General features: G+C 48.2%; 2 protein-coding genes across 6 annotated transcripts in view; one reads left to right on the forward strand and one right to left on the reverse strand.

Moving 5' to 3' along the window:
• The first annotated feature begins 400 nt into the window (after window positions 1–400).
• LOC110078848 (dual specificity testis-specific protein kinase 1) lies at window positions 401–18,455 on the forward strand. Of its 5 annotated transcripts, none has more exons than XM_072984619.2 (9): window positions 401–546; window positions 7,461–7,660; window positions 12,280–12,401; window positions 12,671–12,719; window positions 13,265–13,414; window positions 14,357–14,530; window positions 15,379–15,462; window positions 16,010–16,096; window positions 16,785–18,455. In XM_072984619.2, the coding sequence occupies exons 1-9, from the start codon at window positions 510–512 to the stop codon at window positions 16,884–16,886; spliced, it is 1,005 nt and encodes a 334-aa protein (XP_072840720.2). In that variant the 5' UTR covers window positions 401–509; the 3' UTR covers window positions 16,887–18,455. The 5 variants fall into 5 exon arrangements, with proteins under 5 accessions (XP_072840720.2, XP_020649049.3, XP_020649046.3 ...); XM_020793390.3 differs by lacking the exon at window positions 401–546 and adding an exon at window positions 3,382–3,656; XM_020793387.3 differs by lacking the exon at window positions 401–546 and adding an exon at window positions 3,754–4,018.
• GLT6D1 (glycosyltransferase 6 domain containing 1) overlaps window positions 16,664–21,279 on the reverse strand; it is a 32,922-nt gene continuing 28,306 nt past the window's right edge. The window contains exon 9 of the mRNA XM_072984623.2: window positions 16,664–16,829. Coding sequence (XP_072840724.1) covers window positions 16,795–16,829 — 35 coding nt within the window. The 3' untranslated portion in view covers window positions 16,664–16,794. The remainder of the gene's footprint in view (window positions 16,830–21,279) is intronic.

The raw sequence follows: 21,279 nt of genomic DNA on the forward strand, positions 1-21,279 counted from the left end.
GAGGCGGGGGCAGGCCTGGGCGGCCGTCGCCATAGTTACGGGAGCGGCGCCATTTTGGCCTGCCTCGGAGAACGCTCGCTCCCCCGCCCCCCGGGAGGGTTCCACTCTTCACATGCTCAGAGGCAGGCCCCCCTCATCACTATATCCTTAACAAAAGGCACTCCACACATGCTCAAGTGGCCCCTTCTTCGGTTTATTCCTGCTTCCAATCAGCTGAGGCTTTGAGTTCAGGGCCTGGAAAAGTTCCCAGCCTTCCCTCAGTCTTCTAAGCTCTGAGGAAGCCTCTTGGTGGGGAAAAAAGTGCCCACCCTTGCCCGGGGGGGGGACGTCCTGATGCCTCGCCAGCAGCCCCCAGGCTTTGCCCATTCTCCATGGAGGTCCCTCATGGTGGGCGGGTTGGGGTGGGGGGGGGTGGGGGGTCCCCAGCCTTGTCACAGCCCGCGCCCAGGCGAGTTCAAGGCCTGAAAACAACACCCCCCCCCCCAAGAAATTGAGAGGTTGGAAGCTCCATGGAAGGCTGCCTGGCATCCCTAGGAGAAAAGCTAGGTAGGTATTTTATTTTATTTTTTATTTTTATCTAGGAGGAAAGCTAGCTAGGTAGGCAGATATAATTAATTAATTAATTAAAGGGGTCCCCTTTAATCCATTAATTAAAGGGGACCATGTTGTCATCTTCGTGCATAACTGTATGTAGCATTTTTGAACACATTAACTTCCTGTTGTGCTTGAGTCTTTACTGGGATTCAGCTGTTTTTCCACCAGTTTTACAAATTGCTGCCTGGATTCTAAAATCTGGGAGAAAAGCAGCAAGCAAACAAAGGCAGCCTCTTGGATTGTTTTTATGACACCCACCCGGAGGTTGGAAACCTGATTTTGGACTACATACCACTCCCGAAATCCCTTAGGCTCCAGCAGGTTCCCCCACCCCACTTGCTTTTTTTCTTGTTCAGTCCCAAATGCATGGAAGCAGCATGGGGGATTCTGGGACTTGTAGTGATGTGTCCAAGCTCAGGGCCCACTCTGTGGAATGCCCTTCCCTCGCAAATTCAGCTGGCATTTACATTTTTCATCTGTTGAAAGCCTTCTTGTTTATTTAGCTCTTTTTCATATAGACGGAACTAGCATTTATCTCCAGGACGACAGAAATATTGCATGTTAATGTCTTTTTGCATTGCATCCTCTGTTTGCGTATTGTAAATCATTGCTTTATTATTGCTGTGCTCTACTTTGCAGTTTTTGAATCTAAGCAGGTTATAAATACTAGAGAAATGGTATCTGGAAGTTGAGTCATGGCAACTGGGCTTTTTAAAAATCTTTGATTTATTTAACTATAACATAAACATAAAATACATAAACCAAAATACAAATTAACTGTGTTCTCCATCACCATAGTCAGGACCTCTTGCAACAATCTTCCTCCTCCTCCATATATATGCTTCTTCTATTATTGTGCTCTTCTCCAGAACTGCATTGATTCTTGATTTGGAACTTTCCCTTTTCCTCTTGTTAATACATATTCAAAAAATCTGTCCCATATATATAACAATTATTCTTTTTCAAATCTCCTTTTTTAACCTTTAAATTACAAGTTGGCTTATCATTTATAGCTATATTCCATATTTCATTATACCATTCATCCATTCGAAATTCAGATTTTGATTTCCATTGCCTAGCTATTATTAATCTAGCTGCTGTTAATAAATTGGCAATCAATTCTTTAGTTATCTTATCATATTTCAAATTCAGCTGGCATTTACATTTTTTAGTTTTAGGCGTCTGTTGAAAGCCTTCTTGTTTATTTAGCTCTTTTTCATATAGCCGAAACTAGCATTTATCTCCAGGATGACACAAATATTGCATGTTAATGTCCTTTTGCATTGCATCCTCTGTTTGTGTATTGTAAATCATTGCTTTATTATTGCTGTGCTCTACTTTGCAGTTTTTGAATCTAAGCAGGTTATAAATACCAGAGAAATGGTATCTGGAAGTTGAGTCATGGCAACTGGACTTATTAGGTTGAAATGCTTCACTACTTATCCACGTTTCAGCCCAATAAGAAGTCCATTTACTATGACTCATCTTCCAGATAACCTCACTGATGACTGATAATCTTCACAGATATAGAGAAATGGTGAAGCTGCCAAACAGTTAAATTTTGGGTATGACAGCAATCTACAAGATTCAACAAGGTCCTTCTTCCTCTTATTCAATCCGAAATGTATGCTGGCAACTTAAACAGCACCCCATTCATAGAATACCACAGCTGAAATGGCGAAGTAAAATAACATTGGTCAGCAGGAAGGGAAGTGGCTCAGGAGCTGCCAAGCCCCCTCCAGCAGCCCACTTACCTAACTCCTTGTTTTCTGTGAAATGGTTTTCAAGTTAATGATTTTTCTCTCTCTCTCCACGCACTTAAGAATGGGGAAGATGTGGGCAGGAGATATGCTATTTCAACTATGACGGAAGCCAGCCCATAATTGCTGAACTGAGCTTCCACTCAACTACAGTATCTAAAAATAGCAGTTAATAATCAATTTTAGGGCAGCATTTGGTTGCACAAGAAAAGCGCATTTCCATGTTCTTGAAGGTAGACACGTTTTATTATTCAATCTATATTGTATCTTATGTTTCTAATCAATTTCCTTGGCTGATTATTAACAAGCTCTCTTGACTCAGTTTTTGGCCAATGGAAGTGAGCTATAGGAGAATCTAGGAAAGCTGTATTCTCGGACAACAACTCCCAGAATCCCCAGTTAGCGTGGCCAGAACTTTTCCAAATTCTGCTTTTACTACTGAAGCCAGTTGTGTTGAACTGACCGGAATTGCAGATAGATTTCCCTTCCAGTTAATGGTTCAGCCAGCGTGGGCAAGCACTACAACACCCATCTGCCTTAGACCAACATAGCTAAGAGTGAGGGGGTAATGGGAATTGCTGTCTAGCCACATCTGAAAGCATCACACAGGGCCCGTCTTCCTTTGGAGTCTTGTCTTCCTATTCTCCAAAGCCCTTCCACATCTGGGTTTCAGGTAGGAATTCAACAGGTCACGGAGCTAGCTGAAACAGGATGGAGAAGCAGAACTTAGGAATTTTGCGCCCAGAATCCTGTGCCTGGGAGTTCTCCCGAACTCTGATGGCGCGTGGCTTTTGAAGATAGACTGCCTTTGGCCATGGAGGCTTTGCGGAGGTGTTCTGGTGAGCGACCAGCCCGCCGCCCCCCCCCCGGCTGCGCATCCAAGGCAGGCGCCTCCGCCTCTGCCGCTCTGAATGGTTCCCCCCCTTCCCGCCCCGGCTGCGGCGTCCCCGGGGGCTGGCGCGGGGCTCCTGTCTCTGCCCGGAGGGCGGCGCTGAGCGTCGGCCGCCGGCCCGGCTCCCACCTCGCCTCCCGCCCCGGGAGCCGAAGGCAAGGCAGGGAGGGCGCCGCTTGCCTCGCAGAGCGCCTGGAGAGCCGGTGGCGGCGGCGAAGGCGGCGGCGGCGGCGGCTCTTCCTGCGCCTTTACGCACGGGCGCTCCCCGGCCGGCCAGAAACCGGCGGGGGAAGAGGAGCCGAGGGACCCGCGCCGGGCAGCGGATGCGCCGGCACTCCGGAGCCAGTTGCCTTTCCTGGCGGCCCCGGGAGCGAGCGAGCGAGGGCGCACGGCGGCGGCGGCGGCAACAGGTGAGGGGGAAGCCCCCAGGCAGGCAGACTGACTGCCTTGGAGCCCGGGTCGGAAGGAGCCCTTTCCCTCCGCTCAGCGGCTCCGAAGGAGCGTCGGGGGGAGGAGGACCCGGGATGCGGTTGGAGCCCCAGCGCTTGCCTGCAAAGGAGTAGGAGGGGAGGTCCCGATACCGTGGGGCAGCTTGGGGGTGACCTCCAGGCCCGTGGAAAGAGAGAGGATGCGTCAGGGTAGTGGCCAGGCATTAAGTCTCCGCATATGCGCTTCCTTCTGGACCAGTGGTTTTGCCTCCAGTAAGGCAGGGATGGGGTGAAGATGAAAGATTCTGCTGGCATGGACTCTCTTTACCACCTCCCTCCACCAGGTAAGATATTCATGGTTTTAAAAGCCTCCAGCCTGGGCTAGGTTGGTTTCCTAGGAAAGGGGAAACCCTCAACAGCATCTTTCTCCCCCTTTTTAAAAGCAAGCAGACACAGGTGGATAAAGATCACAAGCTGACTTCATGCAATCTTCTTTCCCTTCCCTCCCAACATCCATCAAGGAAATGTCTTGAGTTGTGATATGAAAGGTGGCATCCAGCCATTTGGACCTTCGTTGGTCCAGAGGGAGGCATAGGTCCCCATTCCAGAGGTTTTTGACCGGTGGTACCTGGAGCACTAAGGAGACACAAGAGTAGTCTTAAGTGGGATGAGTTATTAGGACTTGGGGTGGTGGTGGTGGTTTTCTTTTCTTTTTTTACACCTGACTCTGTCCCTACCCGCATTGTTTCCCTGTTAAGTGATAGGTTTTCAGTTCCTTGAAGGCCTGTTCTCCAAATCTGCCCCATGGACAGCAGGATGGAAACACAACTGTCTTGCCCCTGTTGTCATTTCTGGGTTTATTCCTAAATGCAGCCAGGTGTCTCACCTTGGGTGGGTTTTGCTCTCTTGACTTCTTGTTTTATGGGCACAGATGCTGAAAATAACATGACCTCAATTCTTCTCTCTTTTGGTGAGTCTCCAAAGGGCGGGGACCCGGGTTTGGCTACGAGGCTTCCGGTCGGTCAGGGCAGAAAGCCTTCTCCTCCGGCTGCCAGGGCTTGTTCGAGTTTGCCAAGTGCTCGCTCAGCTTTGTTGTGGCTCTCGGGGGAGGAATCCTGCGCTAGTCCGGAACAGCTAGTAGGAGGAGTCCGTGCTGGATTGGGTTGAAGTCCCCTTCCTCTGATGTAGCTGCGTGTTGAGGCATGTGTCCACGTCCAGGTCTGGGTTGTGATGGAGACTAGCGGATGGGGGCCCTTGCCTCCCACTTGGGAGGGTGTGTTAGACAGCCTTCCGACCCCCGCCTCCCCAGCCCGCCTGCGATTCTAGCAAGAATGCATGCCGTTTCCTAGCAACCAGACAAGATCTCCTGTATTGATTCCAGAAATCACTGGAACCCAGAGGGTTGTTTTTAAGAGAAACAAGCTTGCTATTCTCTCCCCCCCCCCAAAAAAAACCCCACACATAATTCCATTATGAGCTTTCTTATAGCCTCAGAGTGTGGGCAGAGGGAGTGAAGGAGAGGCAGAGGTGTGAGGACCTCCCAGTTGCCTATTTCAACAGCCGTGTCTCATGCAGAGGCCCCTGCCCTGATGGAGGCAGCACACCAGTTTTTGTGGAATTTTGTCCGCCCCCAAATTGTGTGTGCGTTTAGTCGTGTCCGACTGTTCGTGACCCCATGGACCAGAGCACGCCAGGCCCTCCTGTCTTCTACTGCCTCCCGGAGTTGTGTCAGGTTCATGTTGGTTGCTTCGCAGACACTGTCCAGCCATCTCATCCTCGGTCGTCCCCTTCTCCTCTTGCCATCACACTTTCCCAACATCAGGGTCTTTTCCAGGGAGTCTTTTCTTCTCATTAGATGGCCAAAGTACTGGAGCCTCAGCTTCAGGATCTGTCCTTCCAGTGAGCACTCAGGATTGATTTCCTTCAGAATGGATAGGTTTGTTCTCCTTGCAGTCCAGGGGATTCTCAAGAGCCCCCAAATTGCCCAACCTCTTTTGCTAGTTTTAGCAAAAGCAGAAGAAGTGATGCACTCAAACTGGTGAGGGGGACTCAAGAGGAATGCGGATGCCCTTCGCCTGTTTCATGGAAATTTTGCTCAGCCTTTCAGGGAAAGAGAAGAAGAAAGGATGAGACGGCTAAGTTTTTAAATTTTTTTTAATTGGTGGGGGGAGAAGAGAAGAAGAAGAGTCATTTGAAGAGTCGCTGAGGTCTGTGCTTCACAACCGTGGGTCCCCAGATGTCCTTGGATTGCAATTCCCAGAAATCCCTGGCCAGCACAGCTAGTGGTGGAGGCTTCTGGGAGTTGCAGTCCAAGAACATCTGGGGACCCCAGGTTGGGAGCCATTGGTTTAGGTGGTTCTTTACCTGCCTCACTGGGAGAAGAATAGGGATGCTGTTCAAATCTCTGCATAAAAATCACTATCAGAGATTTAAATGTTGCTAGGACTGGACCCAAGTATATCCATACATAACCCCCAAACACCCCAGCCATCATACTGCATGTTTATTCAGACTGCCCAATGCTTGCTTTCTGGAAAAAAAAAAGAGAATAATTCATCATTTGTGAGAGAAAAATGTCAACACAAAGAGTGTCCCAGATGGAAAAAGAAAAATCAGCAAAAGCATCTCTTAAAAGCTGACATTTTGCCTCCTGGTTGTTGGTCCTCCTTGTTTTCTCTGTTTGTCTGGATGCAAGCAATGCATTCTTGTCGTGTTAAACTGGGAGACTGGGATGCCTCTCTCCCCCCACTCCCCAAACCCTTTTAAAATTCCATTTACCAGCAAGATAAATGCACACAAAGGTCTCGCTTAACAATGGGCTTAAACAGAGGAACCAGAGTGTACTTCCAGAGGCACGCAGTAAACTTGATCGTTTTCAGGAAGTTCTTCTCTGCTTTCATTTTCTTTCTGTCTCTCTCTCTCTCTCTCTTCTGCCACCGAGTCCTGGCATCAGCTAGTACTTGGGACAAAGAATCTCTCCAATTTATAAAGACCGGTCTCTGCCCCTGCCCTGATGTTAATGGGTTTGTCTCTTAATGGCAGAGAGGGAGATGGGGGAGGGTGGTATAAACGCCCTTCCATACAAAGGGCTCATTGAAGGTTTGCACTCAAGGACTGAACGTGGGAAAGGGTTCAAAGGAGCAAGGAATGACAGATATTCCCTGTCAAATGTCTGGAGGCCAAGCCTTCGTGCTTGAGCGCGTTGGTTTCCATGCTGAAACTCTGGGGACCTGTGGGCTTTTATGGCACTGTCTTTTGGCAAAATCAGTCCATGGCAGAAGAAGGTGCCTGAACCTCAGCTTGGAAAACATTAACCCTTTTGGGAGCGTGAATCCGTCCTGGCTGAGGATGATGGGCACTGTACTTCACCAAAGTGATTCTCCCAGCCCTTGGCTCAAAAGACACCTGTCGCTTTTGGCTCTTCTTCCCTCACGTATTCCCTTGAGTGTCTCCTGCAGCATCTGCTAGAAATTGCTGTGCCCTGCATGGGTTGTATTCTGGGATGGCGGGAAACACCAAGCATTTCATTTTTTTTATTTATTTGATTTTTTTAAATAAACCCTCTCCATGGAAAGCTGCTACTCAGCTCTGCCTCTGTGCTGCTGCAGACGCCTTGTTTGGCCTGGGTGAAATTTTGCCTCTCGGCCTCAGTTCACTCTCTGTGATTTGAGAATGAAAACGGCCAGCCTCTTTGGGTCTGGTCCCCCTTCACCCCATCCTCAGCTCTGCCTCGTTCTTTCGGAGCCAGCAACGAAACCTGCTCTCTCGTTCTCGTTCTCTTGGCAGCCCCCGTCCCTACCATGTGCGAAATGGGGCTGGTCTCCCCAGAGCTGTCAAGTCCCCCCACCTATTACAAGGAGGCGCCGGACGCCTACTGCCAGGATGACCGGTGGCAGAGGCTGCGCACGGCGGTCAGAAGGCTGGAATTCTGGGAGAACTTTGACGCCGAACTGATCGGGAGCGGCTTCTTCTCCAGAGTGTACAAGGTACGGCATCGGGGGGGGGGGCTATTTTGCAAGTCAGAGCCCACATCCCCTCATTTCTGGTAGCCTTGAGGATAGTGACTTGTAAGCTGTGGGGCAGGGTGAGGAGCGGGTGACTCTCCAGAGGTTTTCAGGTGGCCTCTCACTTACTCGGACAGAGGGCAGTTCTCCGCTTAAAGGGCTGCCAGAGGGGAGTCCTCTTTTTGAGTGTCTCCTCAAACTGAGACACTGGGTTCTCTTAGCTCTTTGCTCCACCCAGCATGTCGGTCTGGAGTCTTAACGGCTCGCAGAAACCAACGGGTAAGACTCTGTCGTGGGTCTTCCTGGACAAAAGCACAAGGTTAGCATCCAAAGTGAGGCAGACCAGCCATAAAAACTAGGACCTCCTGCTTGCATTGGGAGCCCTTGGTGTGTTCCCCACTCCCACCCCGTCCGTGGCAGATGGTGTGCTGGTTTCCAGGCCATCCTCTCTACCTTCTCAGTCTCTGCCTTTCTCTTTTGCCCCCCCCATTCCATGTGCCATTTCAAAGCGCGCGCGCGCGCGCGCGCACACACACACACACACACACACACACACACACACACACACACACACACACACACACACACACACACACACACACACACACACACACACACACACACACACACACACACACACACACACACACACACACACACACACACACACAGAGGCTGGGCCAGGGCCTTGAGGTTAAAATAAACAGGGATTTGATGTATCGTCGGAGCCGGCTAGCTATGGGGAACCTTCCAGGTTTGGTGCCACGTGGTTCACCAAGAGTGTAGCACTACTGTAATCTTCAGCTGGCATTTAGAGGGCACCAGACCAGGAAAGGCTTGCTTAGAGTCTGGCTGCTGTATCCTCTGTCTTGCTGTCCTCCTCTGTCTTTGGGGCCGGCCTCGGCAAGTGCGTAAATCCCTTTTGTTCTTGTCCAAAAGCAACAGGTGAGATAATACGTCATCAGCCACCGGTTGGGGGGGGAGTTCATTGATTCAGTCTTGTTTTCCTTGTTACAACACCAGCCAAGTCGCTCCAGTTATCAGCAGATCTGCCTTTGGGTTCAAGCCCTGTTTCTTTAGGATAGGGGTTCCCGTCGGCCCAGAAGAAACCAGCACCAATCCTGAAGAGGGAAACACTCCCCCCCCTCTCTCTCTCTCTCTCACACACACACACACACACACACAGAGAGAGAGAGAGAGAGAGAGAGTTTCTGCTGTCAGGAGAACAGCACTTGGCAGGGATTTTTTTATTACAGTAAGTTTGCTGCACTGGTGAGTTTTGGCAAAGGAGTTTTGCCTGCAGTTTTGCTTTTAAAAAATAATAAAAATAAAAAGAGTTTACAGTGCCGTCTGAAAGCAAAGCCAAATAGTGGACTGAAGCCTGGCATGCAGCTGGGATGAGGCACAGCAGTGTTTTCCAGCCTCAGTTGGCTGCTCTGAGAGTATCTTTGCAAGGTGACCTTTTTTTTTATCCATCTATTATGTGATGGTTTTCTTTTCTTTCGTTTCCAAGAAATGGAATTGTGCTGGTTGTCTGCCTCAGAAATGGCAGCAAGGAGGGGAAAAGGTTTCAGGTTGGCTGCATCGGTTTTGGTTTTTTAAGCCCACCAGCCACAAGCAGCTTAAAAACGAAGGCCGGCTCTGAGACCAGCTGACCAAAGACGTGCCCCCCCCAGCCCTTGTGGAAGCTGGAAATAAGTTTCTTGTGGCTTTTAGTTATGGGAGCAGTGAAAACTCTTGAGTAGAAAGATTCTGGTGCTTTTGATGCCCCTTTATGCCTTTGGCCTCATCCGTCACTAGGATGTGCTTGTGCTGCAAGGAGGCTGACCTCATGCTTTTGCACACCCACCCATACACACCCATCCCAGTCTGAAAGCGGGCTCCCTCTGCTTGCTTTGGCTCCTGGTACATCCCACCCCCTGATGTGTAGCCACACACAAGGGTCCCCACCCACAGGTTTCAGATCTGTGTTGATAAGTCAACACAAGTCAACCTCCCCTACCCTGATGCTCTCCAGATGTGGTGGCAAAGAAGGGAATGGGAGATGTTGTCCGAGACACGTGGTGGAGGGAAAGAAGGAGCCAGCCAGCTTTGGGTGTGTCTGACCTAGAAAACCTCTCATGCAACCCAAGTTCTAGATGTTTAATTCAGTGTTTGTAATTCAACCTAGTGTGTGCGCGCACACAGACCTGCTTATCCCCCCCGCCCCACCCAAAAGTATTTCTGCATAATTTGCCAGAGGGAGAGAAGAATTAAGGGAGATGTTTATGCCTATTTGAGGCTCCTTCCATCAACCTTTTGCTTTACAAAGCTTAAAACTGGTTTGGTCTAAATTCTTGGTGACTTCTAACTCTCCACGCCCCAGGCGGGAGCCTTGATGATGTTCAGCCATCCAGTACAAAAGGAGTCGGCCAAGAGCCAGCGGCTGCCAGGACTATGCCGGTGGAAAGGGAGCTAACCAAAAATTGGGGGACAAAAGAAGAAGAAGGGAGGGGAGGAATTAAACACAAGGCTTTCAAAACAGGGAAGGCTGCCTTGCAGGAACCGGGTGTGGCGGGGGCTTCTGTTTACAAAGGTTACTTCGCCATTCCCCATGCATTAGGAGTGCCATAATGTCTGTTTTATGGCACCGGAACAGCTGAGCTGTGGCAATCAATCTGTTTTCCCAAGCAAGGAAGGTGGCAGAGGCCTGGAGTGAAGAGTGATCTCAGTCAAAGGAGAAGAGAAAAAGATGAAGGTCAGGCTCTCCCACATGAGTGATAAATAGGGGCCGTTTATCAATGAAAAGGCCTGCAGCACAGTGACTAGGAGGTCTTTCAGGTCTTCATCTAAATCATATTAACATGCGCCTATTACTGCCTCTTCAGTAGAGCCGCCTTTTCAAAAAGGTTACTCGCCTTTTAAAAAAGATGACGCACCGCTTCGTAAATACATGGATAAATGCTGCCTCCCTGTTTTCACAGAGACCTTCTTCAGCATGTTTGTTCCCTGTCCTAGAACTGAAATAAAGGTACCTGGAATAACACACAGCTCCGTTGATCAAAATATTGTCCATCCCATGGATTGATCAATTAAAACTCTAGTTGATTAATCCAATGTTTTGATAGTCTTGACAGCTGCCACTCAGTTGCCATTAAAGGTGATACTGGGAGAGACTTGATATGTTTCTACCTTGTGATTTAGTTACTTTTTCAGAAAGACGCCAGCTCACGATCAGATGCCTCTGAAGGTACAAATCTTTGCAATCCGGAGAAGTTACTATTCCTCACAAGCAGTGTATTCTGTTTTACAGTATAGACATCCCATCCTACGGATACGTTGAAACTCTGAATGTGAGCCAGCCTTGCGGCAGCTGTGCTGTAGAACTGGAACTGTTCCAGCTGCCTAATGGATAATGTTTTCTTCCAGTTAAGGAAGGTTAATTGGATGGAATTTAGACCTGCCACGGTCACAAGAGACAGGCAGCTTCCTGCAGGCTCATCTCGCTGACACCGGGAAGAGATGGAGAGGCCACACAGAACTCCAAGCCCCTTACAGCCCAGGGCTCAGGGGTCTTGGGGTTTATAGCCCAACGAGTGACTTCTCCAAGCTTTGGCGTTTACATGGTGTCCTTCACGCCAGCTCAGGGACCTTCAGTGGAGAGGTCTCTAGCTGGTGTGTGCTTCAACACAATTTCCAAGTCAGTTTTTTTTAATCATTTAGAGCCAGTGGCAGCAATACAGAAAGCGGAGTTTAAACAAACAGTGGCTGTTGACGGAAGGACCCAACATGTACCAGTTGGTTTCCTTTTGCTCTGAACTTCCTGGGCGTCACAAGAGCTATGAAGGAGAGGATATCCTTGGTGGCGGGGTGGGTGTGGGTGGCTCCACTGCTTCTTAAAACAATATCCACCCCACCCCACCCCCGTATACAGATTAGAAAAATACAGGCCCCTGCATAAAAGTACAACTTCACGCAGTGTATTGCCTCAATGTTGTAACATTGGCCAACTTAGATAGTTTTGAAAGGAGATTATTAAAGACGTGGAGGAGAAGCTTATCAACGTGTGGAAGTCACAAAATTGCTGAATTATGAAGCCTGTCTGGTGCCCTTTGCCTCTCGTAGCAACACTTTAATGCTGCTCCATTCAGATAACATATTTTCCCTGCCTCTGTCTGTTCCCCCCACACACACACACCCTTTAATCCCTTGGCACTTCCTGACATGTCACCTGCTACCCAGTAGGGTCTGCCCTGTGCAAGAAAAAAGCGAGGCAGTGAGTTTTTGGATAGGAAAAGGTCTTGGAGTAGTAATGTGATGGCAGGGAATGGATGGGCCATTATGGGTTGGTTGAGGATATTGACAATAGGCTTTCCCTCATCTTTTTCCTTTTCTTGTTTCCTTGTCTCACCCTGTACTGCATCCTCCTGACACAAAGTTCTTTTCCCCTTTTTGGCCTGCTCTCCTGGAGGCAGTCTTCCACTCCCCAGGGGGGTTTAGGTAAAGGGCAACCTGTGGGTCTGGAAAAGCGAGCAGAACGGTTGGCAGTTGACCTGGTCCTGGATCGGAGCACGGATGTCTTTATCTGATGAGGTGTGCTCTTACTTCTGTGCTCCTTGCAGGTAGCTCCAAGCGCTGGGAGCAAAGCGATGGTGGTGAAGATCTACAAGAACGACGCGGACCAGGAAGGGATTGTGCGGGAGATCAGCTTGCTCCAGAAGCTCTCCCACCCCAACATTGTCAGGTGAGTCTCCTCCGGGGTGGGGAGACCATGAGCTGCTGCAAACCAGGTAGAAAGACTGGCCCTTCAAAGAGATATATGGATGGTATGACTTCCTCCAAACCCTCTCAGATTTAGCAAGCTCCCTTTAAAGAATGCTGATTCCTAGAATTTCTTACATACTCTCTTTTTCTTTCTGTTTTAAAAAAGAATGTTTTAATTTAGTTTTGATGGAAACTTCACTAGGCAGAAAAACTATAATAAATATTTCTTGGTCTCTTGTTTGAAAAAAGGTATCTTGGAATCTGTGTGAAGGATGACAAGTTATACCCAATTCTGGAGGTAAGGAACGATTTAGCTGTGGTTGCTTTTAATGTCATAAACCTTGGAAAAAAAGATGTGCCTTTAGTCATCATTTTACACACACACACACACACACACACACACACACACACACACACACACACACACACACACACACACACACACACACACACACACACACACACACACACACACACACACACACACACACACACACACACACACACACATATCCTATGATGAACTTCTGCCTCCAAACAGAATCTCCAAGATTTTGAGCTTTTTTTCCAAAGAGTGTTAATTGAGAAATTTATTAACTAGGGGAAGGGGGAATGGCCGATTGCTTCCCACCAGATTCATCTGGTGGTCTTGGGCTCCCTTGTTGCTGAGAGCCAGCAAGACAGCACCTTCTTCTAACTGACTTTGGATGGACGTCTGGCGGGAGTGGGTGGGTAGTGGAAGCTGCCGTTCTTGAGGGGTGGGGTCGGTGGCCTTCGCCCAGGCATAGGCTGTGCCCTTCGCGGAATGGTCTTGCCAAGCATCTTCTCTTTTCTGTCTCCCAGTATGTGAATGGCGGATGCTTAGAAGAACTCTTGTCTTGCAAAGATGTCTCTCTCAGCTGTAAGGAGAAAGTGGAGCTTGCTTCGGACATCACCCGAGGGATGGTCTACCTGCACTCCAAGAACATCTACCACCGGGACCTCAACTCCAAAGTAGGCCAGAGGGATTCTCCACAGAAAGCAGCAGTCTGTCTCTGTTAAGCCATCAGGGAGCGGTGGGAGCGGTGGGAACAAGGGAAGGATGTTTTCCAGCTGATTAGCTTCACAGAGGAATCTGGTTGGCCCTGTAGGTAGCAGGATGCCAGACAAGAAGATCCAGCAGGGTTTCCCTGGCGTCCTTCATAGCCCAGATAGAACCTCTGTGGCCAGTGGCAGTTTATCTCAAATCTACCAGGGGCACACAAGTGGGGAGGGATTTTTATTCAGTTGTCACATTTATATCCTGCCTTTCCTATGGTGACTTCCACAGGCCTCTTTTCCTCCATGCCGTCTCCCCACAACACCCTTGTGAGCTAGGCCTTTGATCCAGCAAAGCTGTTACTCCTCAAAGAAGCTGTGCAAAATCAATGCACGTGGAAGGTTTCCTTGGGGGGGGGGGGCGCGTGGGTTTATCGTCCAAACTCCAGCAGCCCGGCTTCTCACGGGAGATGTTTCTTCCGGAGAGTGTCGTTTACTCCACTAGCTTCCCGAAGGCAGAGCTCATGAACTGAACGGCAGGGTCGTCATTGTGCCAAGCCACTTAGAGGAGAAGCAGATGCTCGTTAACGCTTGTTAGCACTTAATGGGATTTTTGGCCTGTGGATTTTGTCTCTCTCTGTCTTTCGGGAAGTCTCTTAATATGGGATCTCAAGGATCACAAGCAGGAAACAAGTGGGCCAATCACAAGAAACAGCACCCTAATTTACTTACAGAACGCACTGTCCTGAGTTCTGTTTGCCTGGGTGCTTTGAAAAGGGGGTGGGGTGGGGGAATTAGGCAGATACCATGCATTGCCTGGAAACATTAGATTTTTACTACAACGCCTAGAATCCTACCATGGGAATTCAGGAAGCTCACACATCCATGTATAAAAATGTGTCTTCAACGGCATTTCAGAACTGCCTCATTCGAGTGACCCCACGAGGACGAGAGGCTGTGGTGACAGACTTTGGCTTGGCCAAAGAAGTGACGGAGCCGTCGACCAAAGATCCAGAGAGGAAGCTTTCTCTGGTGGGCTCGGCCTTCTGGATGGCTCCCGAGATGTTACGAGGGGAACCCTACGACCGGAAGGTACGGCCTGTCCTTCTCCTAAGAGCCTTCTGATGCAAAGTCCTTGCTGGTCCTTTTTACCCGAGTTAAACTTGGCTCACTGCAAAATGTATAAAATTTGACAATTTTTCTGCACATCCCAGTGTGACTCAAGTCAGAATTCCCCCCCCCCCCCCGCTAAAACTGCAAGCTTGAATCCATTTAAATGGTAAAAAGAATGGCTGGAAAAGTTGCTTCCCATTACTTACTACAGTGTTCAAAAGTAATCCGTTGCCACCATGTAGTTCCAGTTTTTAACTGTGCCCCACGAGTAACTCACCCAATTGGTCACTGTGTTTTGTTACGTCTGTTTCTTTAAAATATTCTTGAGATCAGCAAGAAAATGGCATATACAGTAACTTCAGGAGCTCCCATCACAGTCCACTAAGAATGCCTTCAAAACTAACTTTAGTTAAAAGTAATTATGATTAATTATTTGTAGCAGTAATGCAGATTTGTTCCACGTATTATGTGGAACTAAAGGATTAAAGTTACCTCAAATCTGGAAAAACCCCACTGCTGATTTTTTTAAAAAACACCCACACCCATATTTTTGCTTATGCTGTATTTTTTTTTAAGGGGGAAGGGCAACTGAAAAATTTGGCTTCCATTTCTTGAACGCTGCTGGATCTCAGTTCTGTTTTTCAGCGAACATGGTGTCTTTCCAGTCAACAGGTGCAGACCAAGGAGGGTGTGGGCTATCAGGTTTCCCAGCTTCCATTCCTTGTGCTGCTTTGTGTTTTTATTACGTCAGCCTGGACAACTGTTTTCTCCCTCTGCTGCTCAGTCTCGCCCCCCCCCAGCTAATGTTTGGCTCCTTTCCCCTGCAGGTGGATGTCTTCTCCTTTGGCATCGTCTTGTGCGAGATTCTGGGGAGGATCCCGGCTGACCCTGAGGTGCTGCCCCGGACTCAGGTCACTCCAAATTCTCTTTCCCCCCCACACACACTTTTGCAAGATGTTGAATGTCCAGGTTGTACAGAGCAGTTTTTTTCAAGCAACGGTAGAGAACCTCTTTCAGCGCAATGGCTGGCTGGAATTCCAGAGGCAATCTCAGGGACCACATTCCTGTTGAAGGTGGAGTCAAGAGGAAAAGAAGTGGAGTCAAGGATATTGGCATAGTTTAACTTCCTCCTCTCTCTGCTAGTCCTAGGACAGGTGTTTTGACCTTTTTGACAGAGAAAGCAGACTGTATGGAACCCCAGATACTGGTGCCATAGGAAGGTGGAGTGGCCATTTGGGGAACTCAGGGGGGTTAGGTATCAGGGTCCTAAACCCTAGGGGAGAGGGGAGTACAGGATCTGGGGCACAGAGCAACAGAGGGACATGATTTGCATGGACTCAGAATAACGCTCTGCCTTTCTGTGTCCATTTGATATTTATGTATATATTTATTTATGTATGTATTTATTTGTTTTGAACTGGGTGGAGAAGATTCATCTCTTCTGTATATCTCCACCAGGATTATGGCCTAGACGTGGTGGCCTTCCAAGACCTGATTGGTGAATGTCCTAAGCGAGTTTTGGATTTGGCCGCCAGCTGCTGCAGGGTAAGGACTCGCTCCTGCTTCTGAGCCTCTGATTAAATGGACTGGCGTTAGATTCAGGACAGACGAGGCATTGTACAAAATGCACAATTAATTTCTCGAATCTGTTGCGGTTGCATGATGGCCTTGCGGCTTCTGTCTCACGGTATGGTGCAATGGTAGAGTTGGAAGGGATCTCCAAGGGTCCTCTAGTCTGACCCATTGGGGATGCAAGACAGCCAAAGCGAAAGCATCCCTAGCAGCTGACCATCCGACCTCTGTTTGAAAACCTCCAGGGAGGGTGAATCCACCACCATTTTCTGAAGTGGTCACACAGCCCTTCCTGTCAGAAGGATCCTTCTAATGTTTAATTAGGATCGCCTTTCTTGTTGTTTGGGTTCTACCCTTGGAAAGGCAGAAAACAGGCTTGCTCCACTCATTTGTGACCTTTGTTCCGATATTAAAAATCTCCTCTTAATGCACTCAATTCCTCCAATCTGTTTCTGGGTTTCCAGACCGTTTTCTGACTTGGTTCCACACACCCCCTGCTGGACACATGCTGTGTTGTCAATAGGCTCCTTGCTTAAGCCATAGTGTCCATATGTTTATTTTCTTGTATTTATTGCATTGCTATCTTGCATTTCCGCCTCGAAGCTCAAGGTGGCAACAATCATGGCTTTCTTCTCCTGTTCATTTTCCCTTCCTGCTCCAGGTGGAAGCCTTCAAGCGTCCATCATTCTCGGAGGTCCTGGAAGAACTGGAAGACACGGCAGAGCATCTAGAGTCCGCCACAGAAAACCAGTCTCCAGGTTGAAGCAACCAGTGGCCGCTGGACTGTAAATGGACTTGTGTATCTCAGAACGAAGGGGTGAGAGGTGGGGAGAAGGGCCTTCAAGAGAATGTGCCAAGGGTGCCTTTCCCTGCTCCCACACCTCCACCAGATTTGTACCGTGGAAGATGGAACAACTTCATGCCCAGCCAGCTTCCAACCCCAGCCCACTGCAAACTCTCCTAAAGGCGGAGAAAACAACATTTATCTGGCTTCAGGTTCTTACAGAGGAGGAAGCAGCAAGCACGCCGGCCTGGGAGGAATGTTTCCTCTGCTTGCTGTACAAGCGCTTGCCAAGGAAATACGTTGCGATGACTCAAGCCAGTGAGCCAAGCTGGGTGCTGCACGAGAAAGATAAACCTGCCATTGTCCCTAGCCAACATGCTTTAGCAGCCTGTCTTGCTGTTTGTAGTCCCCTGGGTCCTGCTGATGATTTCTCTGCCAGGTCCATCCTACCAGCTGGCGAACAGCAAATGGAGGAAAATATTTCTTTCTGCAGAACATGTGGGAGCTAATGCAGTGTCATCTCTCTCTCTCTCTCTCTCTCTCTCTCTCTCTCTCTCTCTCTCTCTCTGTTGACACCTTTGTTATGATGGCTAAGCATGGTCTCTCTCAAAGGGGAAGAACCAGCAGCAGGGGAGAGGCAAAGCAGGAAGGCTACTGCTTAATGGCAGCGCCAGGCTTCCCTTGGGTGGGACTGAAGGAATCTTCTCCCTCTGTTTCTGAGGTTGGAGCCTGGCCTTATAACAGGCACAAGGCAGCCAAAATAAGCAGCTCTGCTCCCTCTTTCTCCCTGCCACCCCACTCTAGAACACTTTTTGGTCATAACCAACCTGTGACATGACCTCTCTTAAGTCTCAAGATCCCCTGTTCTCGGTCCAGCTGTAACCTGCTGTATATGCAGGAAGTATTCCAGTTCAGTGGCATGACATCACAGGATGTGGATTGAGCAGCTTTTGGTCTAACCCAGGAGAAGGAACTTCCCTGTGTCCCTACTTAATTAGTCCATGAGGACTAGAGACTTTGTTTTAAAGGAAAAGAACTCCTACTTAAACCTCTAGAGAGGTGCTGCCAGTCAGTGATAATGATCCTGCACTACCTGAGCTGATGGGCAGATTTAATGGGAGGCCACTTGAATATGCTGCTGGAGTTTTAGGCTCAAAACTAAACTAAACATTAGAAGAGTAACTGCACCCTAAATTGTTCCTGTTCCCCTGTGGGCAGCAGCCAGTGTAATGAAGCAAGCTCAGAGGGTGGTACGATGCCATCACAAAGCACCCCTTGCTTCCTCGGATGTAACTGGAGAGCAAAGCATGGGCAACTGGTATGCATTCCTTGCCATGCCGTGCATGAGGTGGTGGGTTTATTAGGAGAAGGTTTTAGAAGTGTTGCACCTCCTACTGGCCAGGTTCTAAACCCCAGAACTGAGCAGCTAGCCTAACGTGACTTTATTTCTGTGGTTCCTGTGGCCCAAGGCTAAGAAGAATAATAAAAGTAATAATAATTCCACCTGACATCTCTAAAAATTAATAAATGACATGTGAAATCTTTGCACTCCGTCATCAAAGGCTGATAAAATTGTGTACAGATAGGAGCATGTTCTCTTCCCCTTGCCTGACATGAGAAGTCAGACCCATTCCATTGAACTGCTGGGCAGAAGATCCAAGACCAATTTTAAAAAGCCACTGTTGCTTCCCTCTGGTACAGAATTTACTTAGGGAACTCACCTCCACTTGAAGCAGTAAAGGCTGCTGGCTACAAAAGGGGGTTAGACAAGTCCATGGAAATGGAAGTGTGTTGCTGTCTGGGCAAGCTGGAGAAATGAAACCTCCATCTCCAAGAGCTGTCTCTCTCTCTCTCTCTCTCTCTCTCTCTTTCTCTTAATCTCTCTCTTTGTCCTTTAATTTGGTCCAGTTCCCTTTCTCTTGTTGGTGATCGGAACAGAAACCGGTGCAGTGTGCAGATCCTCCAGCTGCCACAGTATGGCAAAGAGGCCAGGAGTAGAATGTTTTGAAAAGGCAGCGCAAATCTTTCTATAGATCTATGTACAATTGTGCGGCGGAGCAAAGCCTTAGAGGAACCACAGCAAGGCAAACCCTGTACGAAACTCGTTCTCCCTCATTGTCGGGTCCTATGTATGAAAGGTTCCTGCCCAGTGAACACCTTGCATTTGAACTTCTTATGCATCACTGCAACAGGCAGTTCAAAGCATCCTCTGGGTGGCATCTTTCTCATGCTAAGCTATGCCAGAACCCTTGTATATGGGGTGGGTGACTATAAGTCCCAGAATTCCCTTGTCATAATTAAAAAAAAAAAAAACAGGCTTCTGACACTACCTTGCCAACTGCCAGCTTTTGAGGACCATAGAGGAAGAAACAGAGGCAATGGAAGATGAGAAAGTAAGAGGGCTGCAATCCCTTCTAAATCTTTGAGCCCTAAATTCAGTTCCTAATCCTGAACAGAACTGACCCACTGAATCAGTTTTGACTTACCATTCCACATGGGTACAATGAGCTTAATCGTGTTTGGGCAAATCATTGGATTTAGCTCAGAAATTCTCAATGCTGAGACAAAATTAAGGAGCAGTAAGGGTATAGAAGGAGATACCGTAAATGAAACACAGTAGAACAATAAAGGCGTTTCCTTTACCCTTCAAAATCGTTTCTCTCGCTGGGCCTGGGTTTAAACAGGCAGATGCGGTTCATACCAGGTCGTGGCAGTTTGCAGAAAACCAGGGGCGGATAAGGGGATACCAAGCTTGTTCTCCGATTCCCAGCAACGGATCCCTTCATTGAGTCAAATTAATTGCAGGCAAAGCCCAGCCGGTGTCGTGTCAAAAGAAGAAGGAAAAAGCAAGTCCTGTCTTTCCAGAAAGCCATTGGAGAAGGACCAGGGTTTTTCTTTCCCCTTCATTTCTCCCATTGATTCATCGCTGTCCATCTTTGTCCAGACAGACACTGGCATTGCCGAGTTTCAAAAGCTACCTTTGTCCGTCCGCGTTGTTGCGAAACTGTGTAGCACAGAAGTGTCGAGCATGGTGGGCGGCCGGGTGCTGCTCAAGTCCTTGTGCCATCAGGGACGGAGCAGAGAAAGTTCAGCAATGGCGGCGACCTTTTGTTCGGGTTAAGCCTGTTCAAAAACCCCAGGACCTGCCTCTGAATTAAACTCCGCTCTGCTCTCCTAGCTCTAAACCTCCAAACCTTTTGCTAGGGACAGAAATTCGAATCTCATCCTTTAGCATGGCCTCCCCGTCACCGCCCCCTTCCACAAATCCATGCGATCCCAGTAAGATAAACAAAATAAGGACTTTTATTTATTTTCTCAGCATCACTGGCAACATTATAGGTTAACAAAAAAATCATTTGTTTACTGTTAGGTGCTTTTTTTTTAAAAAAAAAGGAAGGAAAAGAAACAGAATTCCATTTTTAGTCATCCAAAAATAATTATAGAATAAAATGCAATAAGCTTGTGGTGTAAAATGTGCCTAACTAAGTAGGACCCCCACAGCCCAAAAAGAATTATAGGAACACCACAAAAGAGCAGTGAACATTGCGTGCCACAGGAAATGTGAAATGTATCTTAGCGGAGAGGGAGGATGTGGTTTTTTTGGACTACAACTCCCAGTATCCTCTAGGAAGCACGGCCAGCACCTATGCTGACCACAAGAGTCTGGCAGCTGTAAAGGGGAAATGAAAAGCCCAGAAACATTTACCCTTTCTGCAACGTTGCCATTGCAAAGGGGCCATGACTGCAAAGGGCGATGGGTCCGTGGCTTTTCTGGAAGGAGGAAAGCCCCTTCTATGGATTACCATGCAAAAGCTTCTTCCTGTCCAGGTGGACAAGAAGGAAGGTACGAACAGGTCACGTGCCTTGAGAGCCATTGAAAAGGCAAAGCCTCGCCCATGGTGCTCCTAGGAAATGATTATTTTTGACAACCTTTGAACTGCAACTGCAATTCAAAGTAATATTGAACATGTTTGAACTCTGGTTAGAATCCCCCCCCCCCCGCTAAATTCTGTGTTTTCCCATAACAGGAATGTTCTTATGTACGTATTTTGTCACCAAGAACTGGGGGGAAAAATATATGTTGGCTTTAAACTTCCTTATAAAAATATCCACTTTGCACCTCCAGAGACCAGCAACAGGACAACATACCCCTTTCCCTCTGAGGGGGTGTAAATGAAAAAAAGGGGGGGAATGCATAAAACCATTTGCGTCTTTGAAAAATACGTCTGACTAAAACCATGTGTTGTTTGAAAGCTATATATGCACAGCAAACCACAGTGAATGCAGGTGAACATGAGATAAATCGGTCCAAAATTGCCTACTCTCTGTCTGGGGAGGAAGGGCACGCACACACACACACAAAAAATCATAT

This window comes from Pogona vitticeps, chromosome ZW-PAR (assembly GCF_051106095.1).
Source record: "Pogona vitticeps strain Pit_001003342236 chromosome ZW-PAR, PviZW2.1, whole genome shotgun sequence".
Lineage (NCBI taxonomy): Eukaryota > Metazoa > Chordata > Lepidosauria > Squamata > Agamidae > Pogona > Pogona vitticeps.

Coding starts and splice junctions, on each gene's coding strand:
- LOC110078848 (XM_020793387.3), top strand. CDS start 3,970: ATGAAAGATTCTGCTGGCATGGACTCTCTTTACCACCTCCCTCCACCA. Junction 4,019..7,460: donor TTACCACCTCCCTCCACCAG/GTAAGATATTCA, acceptor TTCTCTTGGCAG/CCCCCGTCCCTACCATGTGC. Junction 13,415..14,356: donor ACCGGGACCTCAACTCCAAA/GTAGGCCAGAGG, acceptor ACGGCATTTCAG/AACTGCCTCATTCGAGTGAC.